The sequence below is a fragment of the Chionomys nivalis genome, chromosome 14 (genome assembly GCF_950005125.1).
Source record: "Chionomys nivalis chromosome 14, mChiNiv1.1, whole genome shotgun sequence".
Classification (NCBI taxonomy): domain Eukaryota; kingdom Metazoa; phylum Chordata; class Mammalia; order Rodentia; family Cricetidae; genus Chionomys; species Chionomys nivalis.
In genome coordinates this window covers 5,849,093-5,872,828 of record NC_080099.1, presented here as the reverse complement: position 1 = coordinate 5,872,828, position 23,736 = coordinate 5,849,093, and the positions used below count along the sequence as shown (strand labels likewise).

Genomic DNA, 23,736 nt, shown 5'->3' with positions numbered 1-23,736 from the left:
AAAGTTTTACATGTTTTGGTAATATATCTAGTTAAGGACTACAGATATTTATACTACAGACATATCATCTGCCTTGTGACAAAAAAGCTCCTGGGGAATAAATAATCTTCCCATTCCAGACTCCAGAAAACAGGCTGAGAGAGACGACTGACTGTCCTACTGGCAAACACAGCAGCAGCCACTGAGTGGCTTTCATATCCCAAATGGAAAGACAGAGAAGGAAAAGACTACAGGACATCAAACAGCTTGCAGGCACTGTGCACTTACGTGTAAGTGCACATAAATCCACCTGCTGTAATGTGATGCTGTTTAAGCAGTGTGTGACCAATGCCAATGGACGACTTCACTAGTTTAAGGGGTGAGATGTGGAAATCAGATACTGGACTAATCTAGGAGAACACCAAGCAGGAGGAAGTGTGCTGAGACTCACTGAATCAAAAGCTGAGCAAAGTAATAAAGTGTTTAAAGCAGATACAGTAACACTGCCTTTTAAAGGAAAGGCTTGCACAACTGCCTTGCTTTGGGGACAGATGAGAGGGACATATGTTGGTTTCTTACCTGAAACAGAGGCAGGAAGGATAGCTTGACCCACCAGCCCTTGCTGAAGCATATTCTGATCAAACTGCCCTGTTAGAACAGAGTTGTTCATGATGAACACATTGGGGTCGTTGGAAGGGGAGTTGAGGAGGCTCACAGGTTGCAGACTCTCTGATGAGCTTCGGGTCACAGGCTTCCTGGCTTTCTTAGGATCTGATTTGTAATGAAACTGCATATGAGTCTTCCTCCTCCCAGAAGTACGGAAGCGCAGCTCACAGTGAGGGCACTTGAAAGGCTTTGCCCCTGTGTGCAGGCGCATGTGCACCTTCAGACTTCCTTTTGTGGAGAAGGCATTGCTGCAGACATGACAGCTGAACAGCTTCTGGCCTACAAGAACACCAGCAAGAATCAGCCCGAGCTCACAGAAACCTTCTACTAGGCAGCACAAACATACGGTGCTGGGTTCATGGACCAAAGTACTTCAGGCTCTCAACCAAGGATGCTATGACAACACAGGAAACTGCAGAAATCTTCCTGTCCCCAATCTACAATCAACCCTCTGAGACTCTGAAATCACTACATTCCATAGAATCTTGACTGAAACATTTGATTTACTTTCATTAGAAGACGTATCCCTGAGTCATTTTTATTTCTATACAGAGGTTATTTAAGATCTCAGGGTCTACTGGAAAGAGAAATGCCATCACAGATAGCAGCTGACTTGGAAGAGTATGCGTGGGGAATACCATCCTGAGCCCAGAGGCCCTGTGTCCAGTGTCATGTATCTTGTTCTGGTTTTTCTCATCATCATCTGCATAATAAAAGCCACCAAGGTACAAATGCCACTGACAACAACTGCCCTAGAAGAGCTCAGGATCAGAAACCCAGGAAGTAAGTGCCACCCTTTACCAGGGATGATCAAGCAGATTCAAAGTGGCATTAGTAAGTCTGTGATCCTATATGGCTCTGGGGTCTCCAAAAGTCACCTTGTCATTCCAAAGGGGGAAACAGTTTTTTTTGCCTACATAGCCTAAGCTGAACTCCAACCCCATATAGCCTGGAACAGCTATGCTGATCTAGAGGAACAACTGGGTACCTAGCATATGAACAGTGTACTGGACCTGGGTCTTCTGAGCTGAGCAAAGTAAGCCTCTCCACCCTCAGCAAGTTCATAGCAAAACATGAGACACTGGGAACCTGATGAAACAACTGCATATGATAAAGTCTTAATAAATAAGTTTATCCCTCTTTAGCTGTCAATAATAATCCATCAGGAAAGAATCACATAACTTCACATCAACATAAGCATATGAAATTCTGTTTGTACTTACTTGTTCAAACTCATAACCAATGCTCCCCAGTGGTCCACAGTAATGATGTCTGACATTCACTGAAGAGTTCCTGTGTCTCAACATGCCAAACATACTACTGGCTAGTTATGTCTTAATACAAATAAAATCTCAATGGAGTTGGGGGCTATGCGACTACTAGCCTCATGTCCATGCAAGATGTCTACGGCTCAGGGAAGAGGCCTTCTAGTTCAGCAGTTCTCAACCTTCCTAACACTGCAACCCTTTAATATAGTTCCTTAAATGGTGCTGACCCCTAACTTTAAAACTCTTTTCATTAAGACTTCATAACTGTAATGATGCTTCTGTTATGAATTATAATGTAAATATCTCTGTTTTCTAATAATCTTAGGCAGCCCCTGTGAAAGGGCCATTTGACCCCCAAAGGGGTCAACAACCCACAGGTTGAGAATCACTCTTCTAACAGGAGACTTTAAGGAGCAAAGATTTGTGCTTTTAAAGCAACTAATTTTCATATCCTCAAGTCAGGTAAAGAAAAAAGCCAAGGAAACAAGACACCATTTTCCCCTTGATGAGATTCTCCCTTTAACAGTTTTATTTTCCTTACATCAGGAATAAAAAAAAAAAAAAAACTTTTTAATCTATTTTTTCATAGTTCCTAATTTTGAGTTCTCTGCAATTTAGAAGCATTTATGTAGAAAACATTCACACACAGCCCAAGGAATCTGCAGTGCTGAGGGGCCCTACTCACCCGTGTGAGTCTTCACGTGGCAATCTAGCGTGGACTTCACAGTAAAGCTCTTCCCACATTCATCACACTTATATGGCTTCTCTCCAGTATGGATTCTAACATGCCTATTAAAGAAACATTTCTAATTAAGAAATTTTATTTTTAACTATATACATATTTATAAACAACTTCATAAACTTATAACCATATAAATAAAAATCATAAGCTAGTATTTCTGATTAAATTTGGCCAAATAAAACGTCTAAACTTCACTGTATAACAGCAAGTGCAGTCTCCACATGGTGCACTAACTGCAGTCTTTATAGCTCTGCTGTTCATTAAGGTGCTCTATGCACCTTACCTGCTGGCTCTATGATCTCCTGTTTATTAAGGTGCTCTGTGAGCCTCACCTGCTGGCTCTATGATCTACTGTTTATTAAGGTGCTCTGTGAGCCTCACCTGCTGGCTCTATGATCTACTGTTTATTAAGGTGCTCTGTGAGCCTCACCTGCTGGCTCTATGATCTCCTGTTCATTAAGGTGCTCTGTGCACCTCACCTGCTGGCTCTATGATCTCCTAGAGCCAAGCTTTGTGTCATGACTGCAGACTAGATGGCAACAACTAGATATGGCTTGCTTTTGTCCTCTACACGGCCCTAGAACTCTTACCAAGTTCTTAACCACTCTGCTATATATGCACATCAGTCATCAGTTAGCGGCTTGACCTATGACATCTGGCGGTCTCTAGTTTGCTCTGTGCTTTCACTCTGACTAGCAGCCCTCTGTAAGAAGTTATCTGCCAGTCTTCTATACCTGCACAGTCTGGCACTCTATGTTCTGCAATTAAGCTGGTTAATTTTCTGCTTCTATCACAATCATACAGGAAGATGCGTAAGCAACAAAGTCATTCACCACCATTCTACACGAGCTCACTACCAAGTCGATGCAGGTTTGTAACAACATACTCCATATAAAACTTCCCATACCGGAGTGAAAAGCATCAGAGTCCACTTTCAAGTCTGCAAGGCTCTGTATACAAGTGACAGCATCCTCACCTCACCAGGTCGCTGGGCTTCTTGAAGCTCTTAGGACAGTATGTGCAGCAGTTGGCATGCTTGGGTTCAGCCTCAAGCTCTGCTTGCTTATCCTTCATCTCACTGATGCGGTCCTTCTCTGCAGCTGACTGCACCAGGACCTTCTCAGACACTGTAGCACTCTCCTGGGGCTGAATTTTGGCCAGCTGGGCTGTTTCCTCGTCTGTGAAAGTGATGACCTCAGGGCGCGGCTTTCTTGATGCACTTCTGTCACAATTTTCTTCCTCATCCTCCACACATGTGTCTATTAAACGCATGGGGAAAGGGTTCAAACTCCCCATTAACATGAGAAAATGAAGGGGAAGCATGTAAGGTTAGTATTAATGATTTAATTAAGCCACATTTCAGACAGCAAACAGCTGCTTTTCCAATTGGGGCTAATGGGGACTTGTATGACCAGGGAGAAGGAAGACAAGTGAAGGAGGGCCCAGGAATCTGCAGTGGTTGAAGGCCAGCTTCTGCCAGCTTACAGACCCAGAAGCTTAAAAACCACCCAAGTCCGCAGATCCACCAGGATTTGTAGATATTCACATAGTACCATGGGACACAATTGATTACTAGGTGAATAAAGCCAGATGCTCAAAAGTCAGAGGTGAACAAACTAGCAAAGAACCCTCAGTTTGATGAGAATGACTACAAACTTAAAATGCATACACGCACACATTCCCTTGTTACAAGGATAAACTGCTATGAAAATGGGAGAATAGGACTGTGGCCAGGGGCTCAGGGATGAAACACTTAAATCCAACACAAGCAGAACTAGGGGAGGTGTGAGAAACCACTGACTGATGCTCTAGAACAAAATGGGCAAGAAAAGATGGGACAGACAGGAAGGAGACGGGCTGAAAGGGGATCAGTCATGGAAGACAGAGCCCAGAAATTCAATATCTACTCAGAAAAGTTCTATAAAAAGAAAATACCACAAATAAAAATTTCCTAATACACTTGTAAACTCTGAAAGCTTTAGGAAAATGTAATAGCTAGTGGCCCCCACCAACACTTGACAGTGAAATATGGAGATGATTGTGTTAAAATTTTTCAAATAACCAAGATATATATAGATCCACATAGAAAAAGTCAAAAGTGAGGAAAAGACAACAAAATTAAGCAAAATACATAGTAAAAATAGAAGACAGCTCAAGTAAAGCCAAATGGCTAACCATTCCCAATGTGAAGGAATTAAAAGCCATTCACAAACACTGGTGGGGCAGAGTAAACCACAGGTAAGAGAAGAAAACAAGAAGACTCAAAAACAAGAAGACTCATCAGTGTCTGTAAATATTAGTGCAGTATGACAAAGTCCTAAAAGGAACCCACATATCAATTATAATATTGTCTTAATGGCATCTATGCTTTCTTTTAAAAAAAAAAAAAAGATTTACTTATTTATTATGTATACAGTGTTCTGCCTGCAGGCCAGAAGAGGACACCAGATCTCATTACAGACGGTTGTGAGCCACCATGTGGTTGCTGGGAATTGAACTCAGGACCTCTGGAGAGCAGCCAGTGCTATTACCCTCTGAGCCATCTCTTCAGTTACCAGTATCTTTGCTTTCTTAACTGCTAAGAAGGAACATGTGACTGGCCTGCAACATTATTCACGCTAGCCTACAGGATTTGAGTAGTGTCTGATACTTCGCAGGAAGGAAAACTGAGTAGCTTTTCATGATTCCTCGGCTCTCATGGCAGAATGTAACTACTGGAGACAAAGGCACACCAAAGCACTACATATGGAACTACTTCTTAAACACAGACGGCCAGAAGCCCAAGTCCTAAGAACTGTCTGCTGATGAAGCTGACTGAAAAACTGCTTTGCAACACTGAAGTCAAGACGTTTGCAATTAAGGTGGTTTAGGCAAACTGTAAAGACTCACTTTCCAAACTGTAAGACAAATCTACACTACTCTCAAATCCTAGGGTCTGACTCACAACCTCAGGGGTAGATGACCACAAGCAAATGAGGGGGATAATCAACTAAGAAGAAAGCAAAGACTTCCTCCGCATATCTCATCTCTGAGTACTGACCTAAAGACCTTAAGTGGCATGGGCATGACACTGAGCACCACTGTTCAGTAACAGTACCAGCTATTAACACAACAAAAATGAGACACACACACACTACATGGCTCTATGATAACTACACTCACTAAACATGACACTGCTGTGTGCTGGTATCACTTGTGAAATTAAAACATGCACATTCTAACACCAACCTCACTTGTGGAATTTACTAAAAGGAAGCCAGCCAATAAACAGAGCAGCAGAGTCATAAACTTAAGGTTTAGGATTTGGGCAAATTAACTTGAGTAATGTTTGGTAGGAAATAAGATTGGTCTCTCCAACCACACAGTGCCGAATGTGAATTAAATGAAGTAATGCAATCTGACACTGAGCATAGCTCTGGCCAGGGGGGAATCAAACTTAGCTCTGCATTCATCTACAGCACATCATAATAAACACAACTACAGGGATGCATCTGTACACATCTGTGCTCACTATGTCAAATACAGAAAGCTCTGGACATTATAAAGTACAGTGCAGCATCACAAGTTAGAATGAACTCCACCCACGTGCATGCTGAGTGCAGCTGCAAGGGCACATGCTGAATCAAAAGCCACGTCAGTGCATGGTGACCGAGAAAGCTGAACAAATTCATTGTGAGTCTCTGGATTTTTTTTCTCAAAGGGCATGTGGACTTTCATATTCAGAAAATAAACTATAGAGAGACATAAACTGTAGTTATATTAATTCAGGGCTTCTCAGATGCAGGTAAAAGTACATGCTGCACAAGCCTGGCAACCTAAGCTCAATTTCCAGGACCCATGTGAAGGTGGAAGGAGAGAGAATCAACTCCACAAAGCTGTCCTCTGTCATATGTGGCCTGGCACATACACCCACATACACCCACATACACATACCATGTCCACTCAATAACACATTCTTAAATTAAAAAGTCAAGGTACTACTAAGCTTAATTTGTAAGACTGCAGTATTCAAATCAATTTGTAACTTATAACTAAATTGGCATTTGACCAGTAAACTTTCAATCCAAAACAGAAACTACCTCCTCCCTCTGTGTCTGCAGCTGTTGAGGGTGCAGATGAGACTGCCTGGTGTCTCTTCATGTGCTTGTTACAGTGAATTGCTGTGCGAAAGCCCTCTTCACAGAACGGACACTTGTAAGGCTTCAAGCTCATGTGTGTGGCCATGTGCCGCGTGAGGCTGCCATTGGTGGTGAAGGAGGCACTGCAGATGCTGCAGCTGAAGGCCTTCACTCCTGTATCAACAGACAAAGCAGGCAGGGAACGTGCCACTTCATTATCCCGGAATCGTAGGCATTCAGAACAAACAAGTAACACGAGGAGTTTATTCTGCTCACAGTTCAGGGTTTTGACTGGATACCGTCAGAGACACGAACAATGGCAGAGCACGTCTTACCAGATCTCTACTAATGCCCACAACAAGCCAAGACTACACTCTCCCCACCTTTGACATCTCAGCTGGGGCTTGTTTGTAGACAGGACCCTCAAAATGCTTCTCTGAATCCATCTTGGAGCTGCAGCCACAGCATATTAGTCAGACCCAGGAAGGACTGTGAAGCCTTTCCATGGCCTCACTTCTAATGAAGTTCAGTGCTGCAGACCCTGTCTGACAGAACAGAGACTCAAAAGCACCTAGACTGATCCTGCCTTCCCTCAACGGACGGGCTATCTCTGCCCCCAGAACAGTTCTTCCTATGTACCACTAATCCCACAACCAACTTTTCAACAGCTCTTAAAATCACCCCTTAGTCAGCCAGAGACACATTCACTGACTTTTCTTCCTCTGTGCATTTGTAAGTGGTGCACCATCATTTTCAAATAAAGCGTTACACAGAATACATACTGAAGCTAAATATGTGTAATATATTAAACAGAATATGTTCAACAGATAACTGTAATTTAATCATAAAGTATATATCTGAAAGATCTAATGTTCAGGCTCTATTTTTAACTCTTTACCAAATTGATGATAATAAAACAAATAACCTAACTTTAAAATGAGAGAATCATTAGAACAGACAATTCTCAACAAGTACACAGTAACAAACTCAACACCATGAGCCACTCAAGATACATAAACCACACCCCCAACAAGTGAATGCTTCCCACTCAAGTATGGTGACATCAAGAGAAACACAAAACAATGCATTGATGGGATGAGGAAGAATCAAGACCTTCATACATTTTCTGGCAAAATGGAAAATGGTTGCCTGGAAAAGTTTGATTGAGCTTGAAAGTTTACAGGTGGGCTTGCTTTTGCAGTGTTTTGAACACATGCTAAGCAAGTGTTCCCCAATAATCACCATCCCAGAACCATATCCAACCCTAAAAAGGGTTATTCCTATGACCCAGCAATTGTGTTTCTTGATGGAGAAATAAAGTCATGTCTACATAGAATTGTTCACAGAAGTCAAATAGTAAAACTAATAAATAGGTAAATTAAGCTTGACTTATCTGTCTAATGCAGTATTACAGACTGTAAAAAGAACCATAGTACTAAAACATGCTATCACACAAATGAACCCTGAACAAAGCACTGTACGAAGTGAAATAATAAGACACTAAAGATCATTTAGTCTATAGGACTTTTCTACAGGGAACAGACAGTAACCTGTATGTGTCTTCTCATGAGACTTGAGGACGCCAGAGGAAACAAAACCACGCCCACAAAGCTTGCACTTGTAGGGTTTCTCCCCCGTGTGTGAGCGCACATGCTGCTTCAAGTGGCTGGACTTCTTGAAGCCCTTGTTGCAATAGTCACATCTAGAAACAAAACACAGAAAACTCAGACCCTGTTCACTCAGAGCATGACTGCTGAGCAGCCAGATACCTAGCAACAGAGGGGAACAAAGCAGCTTTAGCACGCTCACCAAGTGGTCAGTTTCTTAGACAAACCATAGCACTGTTCCACACCCAGGGCACAGAGCAGGCAGTACAAAATAGAGGCAACGACAATTAATGATCAAGCTTTTTTGTAATCTTAAATGTATTATTTTTAAATTGATAAACGCTATAACTCACCAGGTGACCGTATTTGATTTAGTCGTTACTCAAGCACAACATGAACAACCTCCTGGCTCCTTTATAAATGATAAAGGTGGTGAAACCTACTTCAGTCTGGGAAAACAGCTGCAGAGCACTTGACCACTGCAGGTGCGCAGTCAGCACTCAGCCTGGGAGCTGGATCTGAGCAGTGATCACCTGTAAGAGCGCCTGCTCTGCTCCTCGCTGTCCTCCAGGAACTGTGGACGCTGTGGCTGTAGGTCTAGATCCTCTTGAGATGACTCTGGAAGCAAACGAGTTGCCTAAAATGATCAGAAATATAAAGCAAGAACAATGACTATAATAAGCATAGGACAACTCAATATGAACAAAGATATAAATGCTCATACTACAGTTTCCAAAGAAAAAAGACCACAAGTAGTCCATGGTAGTAGTCTGAAACAGAGAAAGTGTACGTTTTTTCGCCATAGATATGATTAAGAATGTTTCTTGTTTTCCTTTTTTCTCTTCTTTTTTTTTTTTTTTTTTTCAAGACAGGGTTTCTCTGTGTAACAGCCCTGACTGTTCTGGAACTCGTTTTATAGATCAGGCTGGCCTTGAATTCACAGAGATTCACCTGCCTCTGCCTCCTGAGTGTTGGGATTAAAGGCGCGTACCACCATGCCCAGCATTGTATTTACTTTCTGTTAAAGTATTTATTTATAGATTATTTGAGGCAGAGTCCAAGTCTAGTTAGCCAAGGATTTGGAGTTGATTAACTTGTCAAACTTGATCAACTTATGATCATTCTAGCTCAGCCTCTCAAGTGTTAGGATTATAGATGTGACCCTCAGGCCTGATTAATAACTCACTTCAGGGCAAAGTTTATACATACATGATTTATCTTAATAAGAGACTACTCTTTCATCAGCTTGACTCTACCACCTGTGAAGACTAGCTCCTAGACATCCTACAATATCCTGACTGCTATTCTGTGACACTATTGGGAACTGGCAGAACCTTTGTGGGGTGGACCCACTTGGAGAATATTGCTATTGAGGGCATGCCCTTATAGGGGAAATTGAAACCCCCAACTTTCTTCCAATGCCACAAGGTAAGCATTTCTCTCCACCACATATGTCCCCAGGATGACATTCTGCCATGCCACAGGCCCCAAAGCAACAGAGCCAATAATCCATAAACTAAAATTTCTGAAATTGTGAAGCAAAATAAACTCTTTCCTGTTTCTAAGTTAGTTCCCTGAAGTATACTGTTGGAGCAGTAGAAAGTAACACAGTGGTGTGAAGAAATTCGCTACTTTCTGAGAAGAGTGAGACTCTTTCTGGTCTCAAGAGCCTAAGGGACAAGAAGTCACCTCTACCTCTCAGAGACAGGACCAAAGAGCAGTGACCCTGACCCCTACTCTGACATAAGGACTAGAGCTCACAGCAGCTCAGCAGCACGACACCCAGCCTAGTCAATGCTTTCTGACTTCAAAATACAACCTATTCACACTGGACAGAGAGCAAACGAGACTTCAGAGTACCTGGATAACTAAAGGGTAGACTATAAACACTCTTGAAAAGACAGTGGAAGCAAGATTTTTTTCTTACTTGTTCACACAATGTCCATGACCAAATTAGACAAAGTACCATCTTGCTACATCACCTGCACTAAGTAGACAAAAGTCTATTCAGGGGGATGTGCAGTAAAGCTCAGCCACGCATGCTCTCCACATCCTTGCTAAAAAACCCAAAATGCTCTGATTTTTCATGCTTACTACTAACACTGGTAGATTTTTAAGGAGGTAACTATTGAATTTGTCTGACTTTTTTTTTTTTTTTTTTTTTTTTTGATTTTCGAGACAGGGTTCTCCATAGCTTTTGGTTCCTGTCCTGGAACTAGCTCATGTAGACCAGGCTGGCCTCGAACTCCCAGAGATCCGCCTGCCTCTGCCTCCCGAGTGCTGGGATTAAAGGCGTGAGCCACCACCGCCCGGCTTTGTCTGACATTTTAAACACTACTTAAAAACTTGCAAAAGAAAAAAAAAATCAAACAAACATATCAGGGTCTCTAAGAGGAAAAATTTAATTATAATTGAAAATGTTATAAGGAAACCTATTACTTAAAGAAATAATGTTTTAGCTGGGCGATGGTGGCGCACGCCTTTAATCCCAGCACTCGGGAGGCAGAGGCAGGCGGATCTCTGTGAGTTCGAGACCAGCCTGGTCTACAGAGCTAGTTCCAGGACAGGCTCCAAAGCCACAGAGAAACCCTGTCTCGAAAAACCAAAAAAAAAAAAGAAATGTTTTATATTGTATTTATTTTTAACATATCAGAATGAATTTTATTTTCCTTCTAACACTTATGATTCTACAAGAAAAAATACATTTTGTGCTTAAAGTAATATTCTTCAGCTTCTTATACAACATACTAGTAAATTCCTGGCTTAATCAAAATGGCAAAGCTACCCAGTGTCAATCAGACAAAGTACAGTTAAAATGCTTTCAGAAAAAAGATGGTTCTGTGTGCTGCATGTGATGCATCCCCTGTACTAACCCGGGATGTAAGTATGCCACAGTAAGCACATGCATTCGAAATGACTACAGCAGAGACAGAGAGAAATCTGCTGGATAAGGAGCTGCTCGGCTCTTCTGCACATACTCACCACATCGATGGCATCGGAGCTTGGGACCTGCAGTAAGTTTTGCTGGTGGAAACTCGTTGACAAGGCCTGGGACTCAAGTGTGCTAGAATCCTGCAGCTGCTGCACAGCTGGGAATGGAGTCTGCTGACTGTATGTGTCAGTGACTGTGAAACCTGAAAGACATGAGGTACAGGAGCTCTACAGCACATGTCAATCATACCAAAGGTAAAAATCAATTGATGAAGAAAAGACGTTTAGGCATTTCTGCTTCCTGAATGACAGTCAAGATCAGAGTGATGTTCTAGCAGCTCTAAGTTGTCTGGTACTAGGCAGGCTTTATACTCCAGCTTTGAATACCAGTTCCCACCAGATCTTTACTCCAACCCATCACCTTCTCTGAGATGGAAACCCTTCATATAATGGATGCAAGTCATTTTTTTAGGAGATGAGATTATAAAGCATTATCTAAAAAAATAAATGATTACAATTATCGGTTTAAATCATAAAGTTTTACAAATTTGCAAACTAAACCCAGCAGAGGCCAGCTGGTTTGCAGGCTCACTGAAATTCACACTGACCTTGTGAGAGTCCTGCAGACTCAAAAGACTGCTGTGGAGTAGTTTGCTCTTCAAACTGGTCCATGTGTTCTGGGAGAGCATCCTGGGGAGCTGTAAAGCCATCTAAGGGCAAAGAGAAAGAAGTGCACACTGTCTAAAGTCATTAACCATCTGCTGACCCATCTAAAAGTATTCTAGTGAGTTTTCAAAAATTAGTCCTCTCATTTTAGAAATACAGAGGAAGGTAATATTGTTCTAAAAAGTTATATATATAATGAAACATTCTAAAGTTCAGCTATACTTCGTAATTATGTAAAACTCAGGCATCATAGGGGATAAAACATGTACATTCCTGCTAACAGACTAAAAATTTTAGGACAGTCACAGAACAAAATCATAAATCAGTCAGCAACTGTCTATCAGCAAGACTGGTAAGATAAAAGCTTGTTGGGATGCAGACTCGGTGGCAATGAGCACATGGACCATTGGCAATGACCAGCACTGCCAATGAAACAAAGCAACATGCTGCTTTATATTCTCTACCAGGAACCCGCCTCACTGTGCCCGGGGACGGTCACCCGCCTCACTAGTCTGGGAGTCTACATGGAATCCTTGTCACAGATTAATAATGAGCAAAGCTAAAAGAAAAAAATGTTGACAATATATCAAAAGAAGTTTATAAAAACCTGCATAAAAGGTCCTCTTTCTATAAGCCATGAATATGTTTAATATGGGCACAGAGACAGGCACACAGAAGGTCATGCTGACATATTTGTTTAGTACAAATCAGAAGAACTTACAACAAAATGTGGACAGTAAGTTTTTCTGTAAGCCTAAAATTTCAAGTAATTTAAAAATTTGCCACCAAGAAGTCAGATTGTTTTGTATTTACAACAGACAACAACCCTGTGCCACATCAGAAAAAAACAAGAACAAAAATCACCAAATCCCTAAAATAAGCTAATTATTATCAGTTAAGATAATATCAAATATCACAGCTTCATACTTAGCATATACATACTTAGCACAAATTGTGACTTTAAGAAGGCAAGTAGGACAGCTAATGTAGCTCAGAGATAGATGCTTAGCCTGTACACAGTTCTGTTTATTAGCCCCAGCACCAAAGAGAAGACAACAGGGATTACACTGAGTCCAAGGACCACAAGACCACTGGGATCATCAGAGAAGCTGAAGATCCTCAAGCGTTACCTTCGTCAGCTTCCAAAGGCTCATCTGCCAATTGCTGTCCAAGTTCCGCATCTTCTGCGCCTACCACATGCTGGGGCCCCAGTTCGAGTATAGCTTCAGGGTCTGCTGCCACGGTCTCTGGGGTCTGCTGCAGTTCCGCACTTTCAATCTCCACAGGCATGGGAGCTGACACTTGCATGCTCTGCTGGTCCACTGTGCTGTCGTCTATGGAGGACTCCTCATGTTGCTGGAGCTGCTGGGCTAGTTCGTATCTTTGGGAAAGCAGCAACAATTCATAAAGCAGACACTATCAACAGCATAGATAACATCTGTGAAAGATGCCATTCGCTAAAATAGCATTTTTATTCTTCAATTACTTCATTTTGAAGTAATGGTGTGACTATAGCTAACTACTTTATACTTCTAAAAGGAAACCCTATTACTATCAGTTGCTGTCGGCAATCACAGGACTTGAAGACAAGAAGAGACAGGTAGGACAGCACATGCAACAATATCTTGAAGTTTAAAAAGCCAAAACAATAATGGACACCTGTAATTTCAGCATTTAGGAGGCTGATACCAGAAAACTGCTGTGAGTTCAAAGTCATCCTGCATTACAGAGTGAACCAAGGTCTCAAAACAAACCCCACTCCTTTAAAAGCAATCCTGCAAGCTGTTGACTCTTGGTCCAGGGCAGACAGGTTTTGTGGTATGGTATCATGTATGGATATCTCAAGTCATGTTCTGAGAACTTCGTCTACCATATATAGCAGTGCCCAGAAGTGAGACTCTTGGGAAATGACTAGATTAGGAGGATCTGATTTGTTCAATGAATTAACCCCTTGTTGAATTCCTAATACGAAGGCTTTTGAGTGAAGTTGGCTTCTTTTTAAAAATCTTCACCATCTATTGTTAGGGCTAGCCTCTGACGACCAGCTCTAAAAGACAGTTTACAGTAAGGCATTTAGCCTATTAGACTGCCTTAGTATTAAAAGTAAAAATGTTAACTGGGTATGGTGGTATCCATATGTGTAATCCCAGCAATCAGGACTTCGAGGCCATCCTGAGCTACACAATGAGATCCTGTTTTCTCTTTTTCTTTTCCTTTTCCTTTTCTATTTTTGAGACAGAATTTCCCAGTAGCTATGAAGCCAATCCCGGAACTCGCTCAAGACCAGGCTGATCTCGAACTCACAGAGACTCTCCTACCTCTGCCTCCCGAGTTCTGGGATTAAAAGCATGTGCCACCACTGCCTGGTCCGTGTGTGTGTGTGTGTGTGTCCACGCACACATGCATTATAGTTGGTTTGGTTTCTTTATTTGTTGGAGACAGGGTCTCACTCTCTAGCCCGGTCTGGTCATGAATTGACAACAATACTTTCTCCCTCAGCCTCTCATGTTCTTAGATTACAGGCATGAGCCATCACACCTGGCTCAAAAAATTTTTTTTAAAAATACATACATAAATTCATGCTACCATCTATGGTTCTCATAGATCCCTAAGCAAAGACAGCCAAACTTCTCGACCCAATATCACTCCCAGTTAGAAATAACAATACAGGCATCAAAGACAACTACTTCTTAACTGCTTCCCACCCCATCTGGGAATTATGAAGATACTTGAATAGCAGGTACATCAGCATTATACCTACCTATGGGTTTTCATGTGTTTTTTGCAGTTTAGTGAAGTCTTAAATGTTTTCTGGCAATAGGGACACATGTATGGGCGGAGGTCGTTGTGTATGCCCATGTGTCGCCGTAAGCTGCCACCCGTGGTAAAGGCTCCATTGCAGATCAGACACTTGAAAGACTTCAGTCCAGTGTGTGTCCGAACATGTGCTTTGAGCACTCCTGCAGAGACGAAGCCTCTGCCACACTGCGAACATTTGAAAGGTTTTTCACCAGTATGTGATCTAAAAACGTAGGAAAAAACCTTAATACATTTATTACCCATTTATAACACGTATATACTCAGAGATCTTCACTCTTCTAAAGGTATGCAGAAAAGATCTCACTCTCTATGTTTTCTAAGTGAGCAAGACTGAGACTCAGCTAAGTGACCTGCCAGAGACACCGAGCTGCACACACTGGAGTGAGCATGAACCTTCCGCTAGCTCTGTTTTCAGAAAACTGTTCACTGACGTTAGCTCTGGTGAGAGCATCTACACATTCTAATTAAAATAAAACATGCTAGAAATTGCAAACATTAAATATAACTGGAATAAAAATAAAACTCAGGGACAATATCTAAAATATTTGAATGAAAATATTCAAGAATTTAAAAAATCACAAATTAGTATTTTTTTTGTCAAACAAAACATTTTAACCATAAGCTAGCAATACCATCCTAAATACTTCGTCAGCAGATCACAGACTCTCTGGACTTGTACTCAATCTCCACCTCCCCTCCGACTTACCTGATGTGCTGTTTAAGATGACAAGACTTTTTGTATGCTCGATGGCAGTAAAAACATTTGTAGGGTCTATCTGCTTCATTACCAAAATTATTATTAAAATAATTTTGGAAAAATTGGTTTTTTGGAATGGGCTGGATAAGACCTATAAATCCAAAGAAAAGTGGGAATAATTCACTGTCAGTGTTACTACTAACAGGCCAAAGGCGTCTGCTTTAAGATAGAGACAAGACCCCTGATGTGCTACAGACTCCACGGTCACAGCAAAGGCATATTAATTACGTCATCTACTTAACCACGGCATTCCAATGCCTATGGTGAAATAGTTATCAACTGCTATTTTCTGGCACTGAAGAATGTGTATATTATTATAAATATGTACTGGATTCCAGAGCCATTATTTAATGGCTTTCTACATTTACTTTTAATATAGACATATACTGACATGAAATTTACATACGTCCATCCAAAACTTTTGTCAGGTTTTTAAATCTCTCTGTATTCAGTATGAATAGTGGCATAGTACAATAATGAACTCAAAACATAAATACTTCCAACATGAAATATTGTTCTGTAGATGTCAGTGTTTTCTCCAAAGTTTTATATTAAAGGGATATTTGTGAATGGCAAGATAATTAGCTATGGGCTGAAGAGAAGTATCTATGGTTGATAAGACATTGTTGCTCTTGCAGAGGACCTGGGTTCAGTTCCCAGAAACCACACAGTACTTCACAATCATCTCCAAACCCAGTTCCAGAGATTGAACAGGCACACATGTGGTACATCTACATGTATGTAGGCAAAATATACACATAAAGGAAAATAAATAAATTAAAATTTGTAGATTATTGACCTATGAATTTCAAGATTTACACGCTTTTATTAAATAAAGGATTTCCTTGGTTTGATCATCAACAAACACAAAGTGATAGTGCCTTGGGGCTACACACACAATTCAGCATAAACTTAGTTCTCAAGCTTCAGTAACTGAATAGTTATCTGAAACATTAGGAGGAAGACTGAACTGTTCCTCCGGATGTCAAGATTAAGCACACACTTGCCAACACTCTACCCTCCAACCCATCTTCACCCTACAGCAATGCCACTAACTTCTACAAAGCAATTATGCACCTTTTAAGACATAACATTGTTCCTTCCCTTGGGGAAGGGTTGAAGGAGGGAGGGAAGAGGCAGGGAGGGGAGCAGAGAAAAATGTAGAGCTCAATAAAAACAAGAAAAAGAAAAAGAAAAAGAAAGAAAGAAAAAGAAAGAAAGAAAGAAAGAAAGAAAGAAAGAAAGAAAGAAAGAAAGAAAGAAAGAAAGAAAGAAAGAAAACCATCCTGAGGACATTGGGCTAGGTGGCAGGGAGGGGTCCTCCACTGAACAATTAAATAAAATGATTCTCATTTTTATCTCTGTTCATTTTGTTCAGACAAGGTCTATCAAAACAAGGCTAATTATAAGCTCTCAATCTTTAAACAAGAAATGAGGATAAATAAAACACACATCAAGTCCTACTGTGCTGACTCTATCAGTCATTTCTATTAGATCTCTGGTGCTTTAGGAAACTACTAATCTCAAAGATGGGTATAAATAAATTTTACTTAATGTAAGTCAAGAGCAAGCTACAAGTGACTGTAAATTCCTTAAAATCTCTTCTATTAAAAACAAAGAAAATTATTGCCTTGTTAGAGAGCTTAGGGGAAAACACCTGGAATCCAACTATTGCACATAGTAACATTGTTTAAATACTGAAAAATGACAGGGTGTGGAAAAATATCTATCTCACATAACACACTACCATAAATCTTGATATAAAACAGATAAACATGTGTTTAGTATAGTTAACAATGACTAAGACAAAAAACATAAATTTGAAAAATCAACCACCATAACATGATGCTATTTTTAAAACAGTATACATAACAATTGACCTGGCCAGTCGTCCTCATCAGCTCAGACCACGAAATCCAAAATGGACAAGTTCAACAGAACCACCATATATGGGCTACTCATGCATGCTTCAGCATTGCCAGGGCATAAATTTCAAAAAATATTTCATACATGACAATTAATACAGATATCATATAAATATGCTGAGATGCAAGTTTTATTTCATACACCTACACATTACGCTTATATATATACACACACACACATACACACACAATCACATACACAGAATCTGTAACTGTAGTTAAGAACACAGGTTGAGGATCCCTAATCTGAAGTATGAAATGTTTCATAACCCTAGCATTTTGAACACTAAAATGAAAGTGGAAAATTCCATATCTGTTCTCTTGTGACAGGTCACAAATGGCAGAGATATTAAAATTACTATATAAAATTACCTTGAGGTTGTATGTATTCAGTAAACATAAAAAATAAATGAATTTGTCTTCAAACTTTAGTCCTCTCCTTCCCCCAATTTTTTTTTTTAACTACATCTGTGTAAAATACTTGATTCAAAACATTTGTTTCAAATCACTTTGGGGAGGAAATCTCAACCTATGTTGAGATTAGTCCTGACGCCAATACTTAGTCTGTTTGTTATTCTACTTAAAACCTAGATCCTAACTTCAAAGCAAAGCATTTAGAGTATAACGGAGAAGCTACCCCCAGTGCTATAAACCATAACTTAGCTCAACTGAGCGAAGCCCGAGAGAGCTTTGTACCAACGTACAACTGCTCTTGAACCAGGGTCCAGTCGCAGTGGATACAGAAAGGACATGAGCTTCAAGTGACACATGAGCCCAGCCTTGAAATCATAATATCCAAGTTCTAAGTCAAGTCAGCCACATGGCCCAAAGCAAAGTTAACAACTGCCCTAGACCCCAGGTTTTAAGTCTATCAAAATAGGGGAAGGCAGTATTGAGAGGTCTGGGGAATGAATTTAAGTTTTCACACAGCTCTAAAAGTTCTGAAAAATATTTGACCATATGGTTCTTTACCAGCAAACAACTTCCCTCAGTAAGAGGTGGAATTTTGGCTACAGTATATTAATGTATTCTAATACTGCTAAGGTAACAATTTGGGTATAAAACATTATACTGAATGTAATCAGACTGACCTAAATAGCCCATCTACCTCCTAAACAGGTCACATAACAGTAACAATGTCCTTCCAAAATCCTCCCTGTCCTGTTTGTATCAGAAATGATCGCCACAGCCAAAATTTCTCTAGAGCCTCCAAAGAGCCAACTCTGCCTAACATACTCACATCCATTGAGGAAGAATAAAAAAGGGTCACAATAGTCTACAGTGTGCAGCTAACACTATAACTAAGAACTGTTTCCCTCAAGTATCTCAGTATGTGGTATGCTGTGAATACCATTGGCTAATAAAGAAACTGTTGAGCCCATAGCAGGGCAGGGCAGAACAGAGCTAGGTGGGAAAAACTAAACTGAATGCTGTGAGAAAGAAGGCAGAATCAGAGAGAAGCCATGTAGCCCCGCTGAAGACAGAAACCGAAACTTTACCCAGTAAGCCACAGCCACGTGGCAATACACAGATTAATAGAAATGAGTTAAATTAATATGTAAGAGTTAGCCAATAAGAAGCTAGCGCTAATGGGCCAAAACTTTACCCAGTAAGCCACAGCCACGTGGCAATACACAGATTAATAGAAATGAGTTAAATTAATATGTAAGAGTTAGCCAATAAGAAGTTAGCACTAATGGGCCAAGCAGTGATTTAATTAATACAGTTTCTATGTAGTTAATTTTAGGGCTGAGCAGCCGGGAACAAACAAGGGGCCTCCATACAACACCTCAGTCTAGATTAAAGAAAAATCCCATCTATTACATCTGTGAAGATAAAGAACAAAATGTTCCACTTTAACCTCAGAAAAGTTCTGTAGAATAAGAGATTCACAAACTTGAAGTCAGGAAACCCAAAGTACTGCCTCGTCTACAGAGCAAGTTCAAGTATAGCCAGGGCTATAGATAGATAGATAGATAGATAGATAGATAGATAGATAGATAGATAGATAGATAGATAGATAGTCGATAGTAGATAGATAGATAAGATAGATAGAGCCCTGTCTCAAAAAACAAAGAAATCCGAAGTTATTTAATCTGATTTGTAACCTGAAAAGAAAATATTAGAGTCTATTGTTTTGTAAACTATGGAATAAACCCAACTCCTCCATGCTAGTACAGAACATGTAAACTGATTTCTATCTCAGAAACAATCTAATGAGACAATTACACTTCCCACAAAGCTTACCAGACTCACAGAAGAGTGGAATGTGCTGGAGATGTGCTTCTATTGCCTGTCATTTGTGGTATCTGCAGTCTCCATTTCTTAACAATACTGATGAGGATACTCACCAGGAAAACAGCCATTTCACTTAACTTTTCAAATGCTTCAAATGCTTTTTCAACTAGTTGTAGAATACCTGCAAACACTTTTTAATCTCATTTGTATTTATATTCATTGCTTTTTTTTCATTCCCTATAGGTTTTCTCATTTTCCCTTTAGTTCGTTGGGGACAAGTCATACAATCTACTTCACTATTAATTTTTTAAAGTTTTATAAAATCACTACTTTCTATTAAATTATTTTACACACTAATAACTTCCTGCTACTTTTTCCATTCTGTCATCTGATCTTCAAAGAAAAATACTATGTATTTCATTCTTATTTTTAACAAGGACTCAAAAGCCTTACTTTCCTGAGGACAGTTTTAGTCCATACACTATGTTTATGTTTATTCCCATTTGTAATAGGTGACTTGTTTTAAGTCTTTCTTTCATCAATAAATTTTAGACAGCTTTTAAATTATGTTTTCATTTAACTGTAATCAAAGATTATAGCACATACTAATTTCTCATAATTTATTTGTTTTTCTATACCTTAGAATGTGACATATTTTATGCATGTTTTTAAGAGTACATATTTAAATATAAAAGATGACATCACTATAAGAAACTTCTTATGAGGCTGAGGATGCAGTTCAAGGTAGAGTGCTTACTGAGCAGATGCAGGGCTCTGGGTTCAGCCCCTTATGCCATGTGATCTGTGAATGACCATAAAAGCTCACAGCCCCAGCTCTTGGGTGGCAAGTTTAAGGTTATCCACAGCCTGATACAGAGGGCACCCTGTCTCCAAAGGGGGAACAAAGAAAGAAATGCACTGTGTTTAAACTGATCTTTCTCCTGATATTTCGGAATTTGAATGTTTCTTTTCTCAACCGTTCTGTTACATATTCTTATGTCATAATCAGGCTTAGAGAGGTGGCTCAGCAGTTACAAGGACATAACAAAATTGTAAAAAACTCAAACTGAGTTCCTAGTTCCTACACCAGGTGGCTTACAACCACCTGTAACTCCAGCTCTAGGCCCTCTGGGGGTCCCTGCACTCACATGTATATGTTCCATAAGATACACATAAGCACATATAATTTTAAGAATTGTAAGTTTTTAAAGAGAGATAATGGCTATATTGATCGTCCCCTTGTTAGGCTATAACTTACATCAACCTAAGATTTAATTCCAGACACCCCTTAACTCTTGTCATACTAAGTCACAGTATATTTGGTATTATGTTTGCTCAGGTTAGATTACTTTGAATAGGAAAATTATTTAATATGGAGACTGCATAAAATGTAAATCTACCTGTAAAACTTAATGAGTGCTATAGTCCAAATGCTTGCACCTCCCATGGAAATCTTAGACTGAAATCTAACTACAGTGTGGCAGCAATGAGCAGGGGGAGTTCATGAGATGAGCAACTAACTAGTCATTGCGGTGGAGCCCTCATGAATGGAATTAGGATCTGCAACGGTTAATACAGAGACTCAAAACTGGTCAAAATGATGCGAATAACTGACTTTCTGGACCTCAGCCAAAAGTGTAACATCTATACCACCCCATACAAGATCCAGAGACCGTCGTGGAAGAGGTAGGTGGGGAAACAAGACCTGGAAGATGGGGAGAGCTGCTGTGAAACACGGCTTCTGGGTACGGCATGTGCGCTGCGGTTATGAGCACAGAGATAAACAACAGGTGACTTCCTGCATAATGTCTGCAGAGAATAAAGACACAGAAGTAGAAGAGGGCTGGTTGGGAGGGAAAGGGGCTCAGTAGGAACTGGAGGTAAATGAAAGATGGTAATGAGCTGTGGTTGCTGCATACATGGAAGAAACTGATAAAAAGGGAAAGGAGAGAAAGAGGTCCTGGAGAGCTGTCCGGTGCCTTCTGTGAGAAAGAAGGTCCTTCCCAGACAAGGGAGTGTGTGGCTGGCTAATAAAGTCATATCATGTCTTAATTATACTATCAGTGATAATAAACAAACTTCCTTTTCTTTCCAGCATACAGACTGAACAGCCAGAACAGGAATCTACATACTACATGGAAATCCAAAGATACAAGTAACAATTTGCACTGGGTCTTCTGCATTAAAAATCCCTCTCTGCCTTCATGGGTCTTAAGGGTGGAAGTACCTCCTTAATTAGAGCTCTCAGAGAACTACGTTTCCTTTCATACTACTTATCTAGAACAAGAACTGCATTCTGAGCAGGATTTTAAGATTTTAATCTTGACTGTGAAACATACTAGCCCAACAAAGCAATTTCTAGTGAAGACGTCACCAATACTATGCGTGTTTTCCTGCACATTACCGTAGTTTATACACATCCTGCACAAGGCCCCAAAGGAAGAGCATCTTATCAGCCAAAGCACTCCATGATCCATCTTACCCAAGTCCGTTATGAGAATTGGTTCTTGCAAAGGAATATCGGGGACAGGAACATTGGTCTTGCCCACCCGAACCTTCGCAGGCTTGCGCTGGTGCCTCATCTTCCGCAGTTCCGTGTGTTTAAAGTGAGAAGCTATATGAGTCTTCCTATGGCCTGAGGTTCGGAATTTTTTATCACAGTGAGGACAAGCAAAAGGTCTAACTCCTAATAAAACAAAAGAACATTTTAGGATTGTTTCAAGGAATTACATGTCAATAACAACAAAAACTGTTCACACAAAATACTTCAGACTTGACTACGTGCTGTTCCACATTCAGGGTTTCATGTGTTTTATGAATCAGTTATTTACTTCTTGCTTTTAATTAGTACTATTATAGATATTAGGCCATACAATAGCTTTTCAAGTAAGAAAATACATATGCTATCTTAAGGACAGATCCTTAAGCTGTAAAACATGCACATTCAAATAACAAGTCATCCTGAAGAAGTCCAAACTGTACCAGAGAGCCCCGTCTCTCCAACCCTCCTCATGGGAGGCAGCTGAGAGGACACACACCATGTTAAGACAACAACTGCTCTCTTGTAAGAAAGCAGAGAAAGGTAACTGTCTTTAGGTAGTAATGGTAAGGCAAGACATTCCCTCTACAAAAGCAGTTTCCTCTCATAATTGTACTAGTAAATGGGAGTGAAGATTCCCTGGACGAGACTATAAGGAAGAAAGCCAGTCTTCGTTTCCCCAGGCTCCTCCATCCTCGCAGCACAGGGGCCCTGGGATGAGTGCCAGGGAATATGAAACTTGGAGTAGGAGACAATAAAAATGCTTCAATTAGAACTGTATACTTCATGGCTGCTTACAAACATATGGAGCCCCGGTTAAGGCCTGCAGGTCTCCTGAGATTGTGGAATACATGTCTGTTCCTTACAAAGGTTTGATGTGTCTAAAGCTAAAGTCTGGTCACCCATTGCAAATGTGTTCATTTATAAACACTACTTTTCTAATCACTCTCCCACCATATCCTTGTTTCGATGAGGATCAATGGGAAGACAGGAGGGAAGAAAGACCTTGGAGAGTTCCACCACTGCACTTCCTGCGCCCCAACCAGCATGTGCACACCTGTGTGGAGGCGGATGTGCACCTTGAGGCTCCCTGAGGTGGAAAAGCTCTTCATGCAGTACTGGCACTTGAAGGCCTTGATGCCAGTGTGAGTTTTGATGTGAGCAGTCAGTGTGCTCTTCACGGCAAAGGCCCGGAAACACTGTGGACACTTGAAGGGCTTCTCGTGGGTGTGGATGCGGATGTGGCGCACAAGGTCACTGGGCTTCCGGAACTCCTTTGTGCAGTAGGGACACACATGCCACCGTACCCCGTTCTCCTCACGAATGGAGCCTGCAGTGACAAGGCAAAGGGAATAGTCCAGACAAGGTCTCACAGTGTCCCATCCTTCCAGGAGAGGCCTGCTGAGGCAGCTCACTGCGTCAATGGAAAGCTATAAGCATTCTGTCAAAGACCCACGATCCATCACAGAAAAATGAAAGT

The 23,736-nt window shown here is 40.6% G+C and overlaps 1 protein-coding gene across 1 annotated transcript in view; it reads right to left on the bottom strand.

Annotated features, from left to right (window-relative positions):
• Window positions 1–23,736, bottom strand: part of Znf236 (zinc finger protein 236) — a 90,249-nt gene that overhangs the window by 27,354 nt on the left and 39,159 nt on the right. The window contains 13 exon segments of the mRNA XM_057788731.1: window positions 559–924; window positions 2,599–2,702; window positions 3,632–3,914; window positions 6,735–6,947; window positions 8,324–8,475; window positions 8,914–9,017; window positions 11,363–11,514; window positions 11,920–12,021; window positions 13,108–13,358; window positions 14,739–14,999; window positions 15,504–15,645; window positions 22,200–22,403; window positions 23,314–23,586. Of these exon segments, the coding sequence (XP_057644714.1) occupies window positions 559–924; window positions 2,599–2,702; window positions 3,632–3,914; window positions 6,735–6,947; window positions 8,324–8,475; window positions 8,914–9,017; window positions 11,363–11,514; window positions 11,920–12,021; window positions 13,108–13,358; window positions 14,739–14,999; window positions 15,504–15,645; window positions 22,200–22,403; window positions 23,314–23,586 (2,607 nt within the window).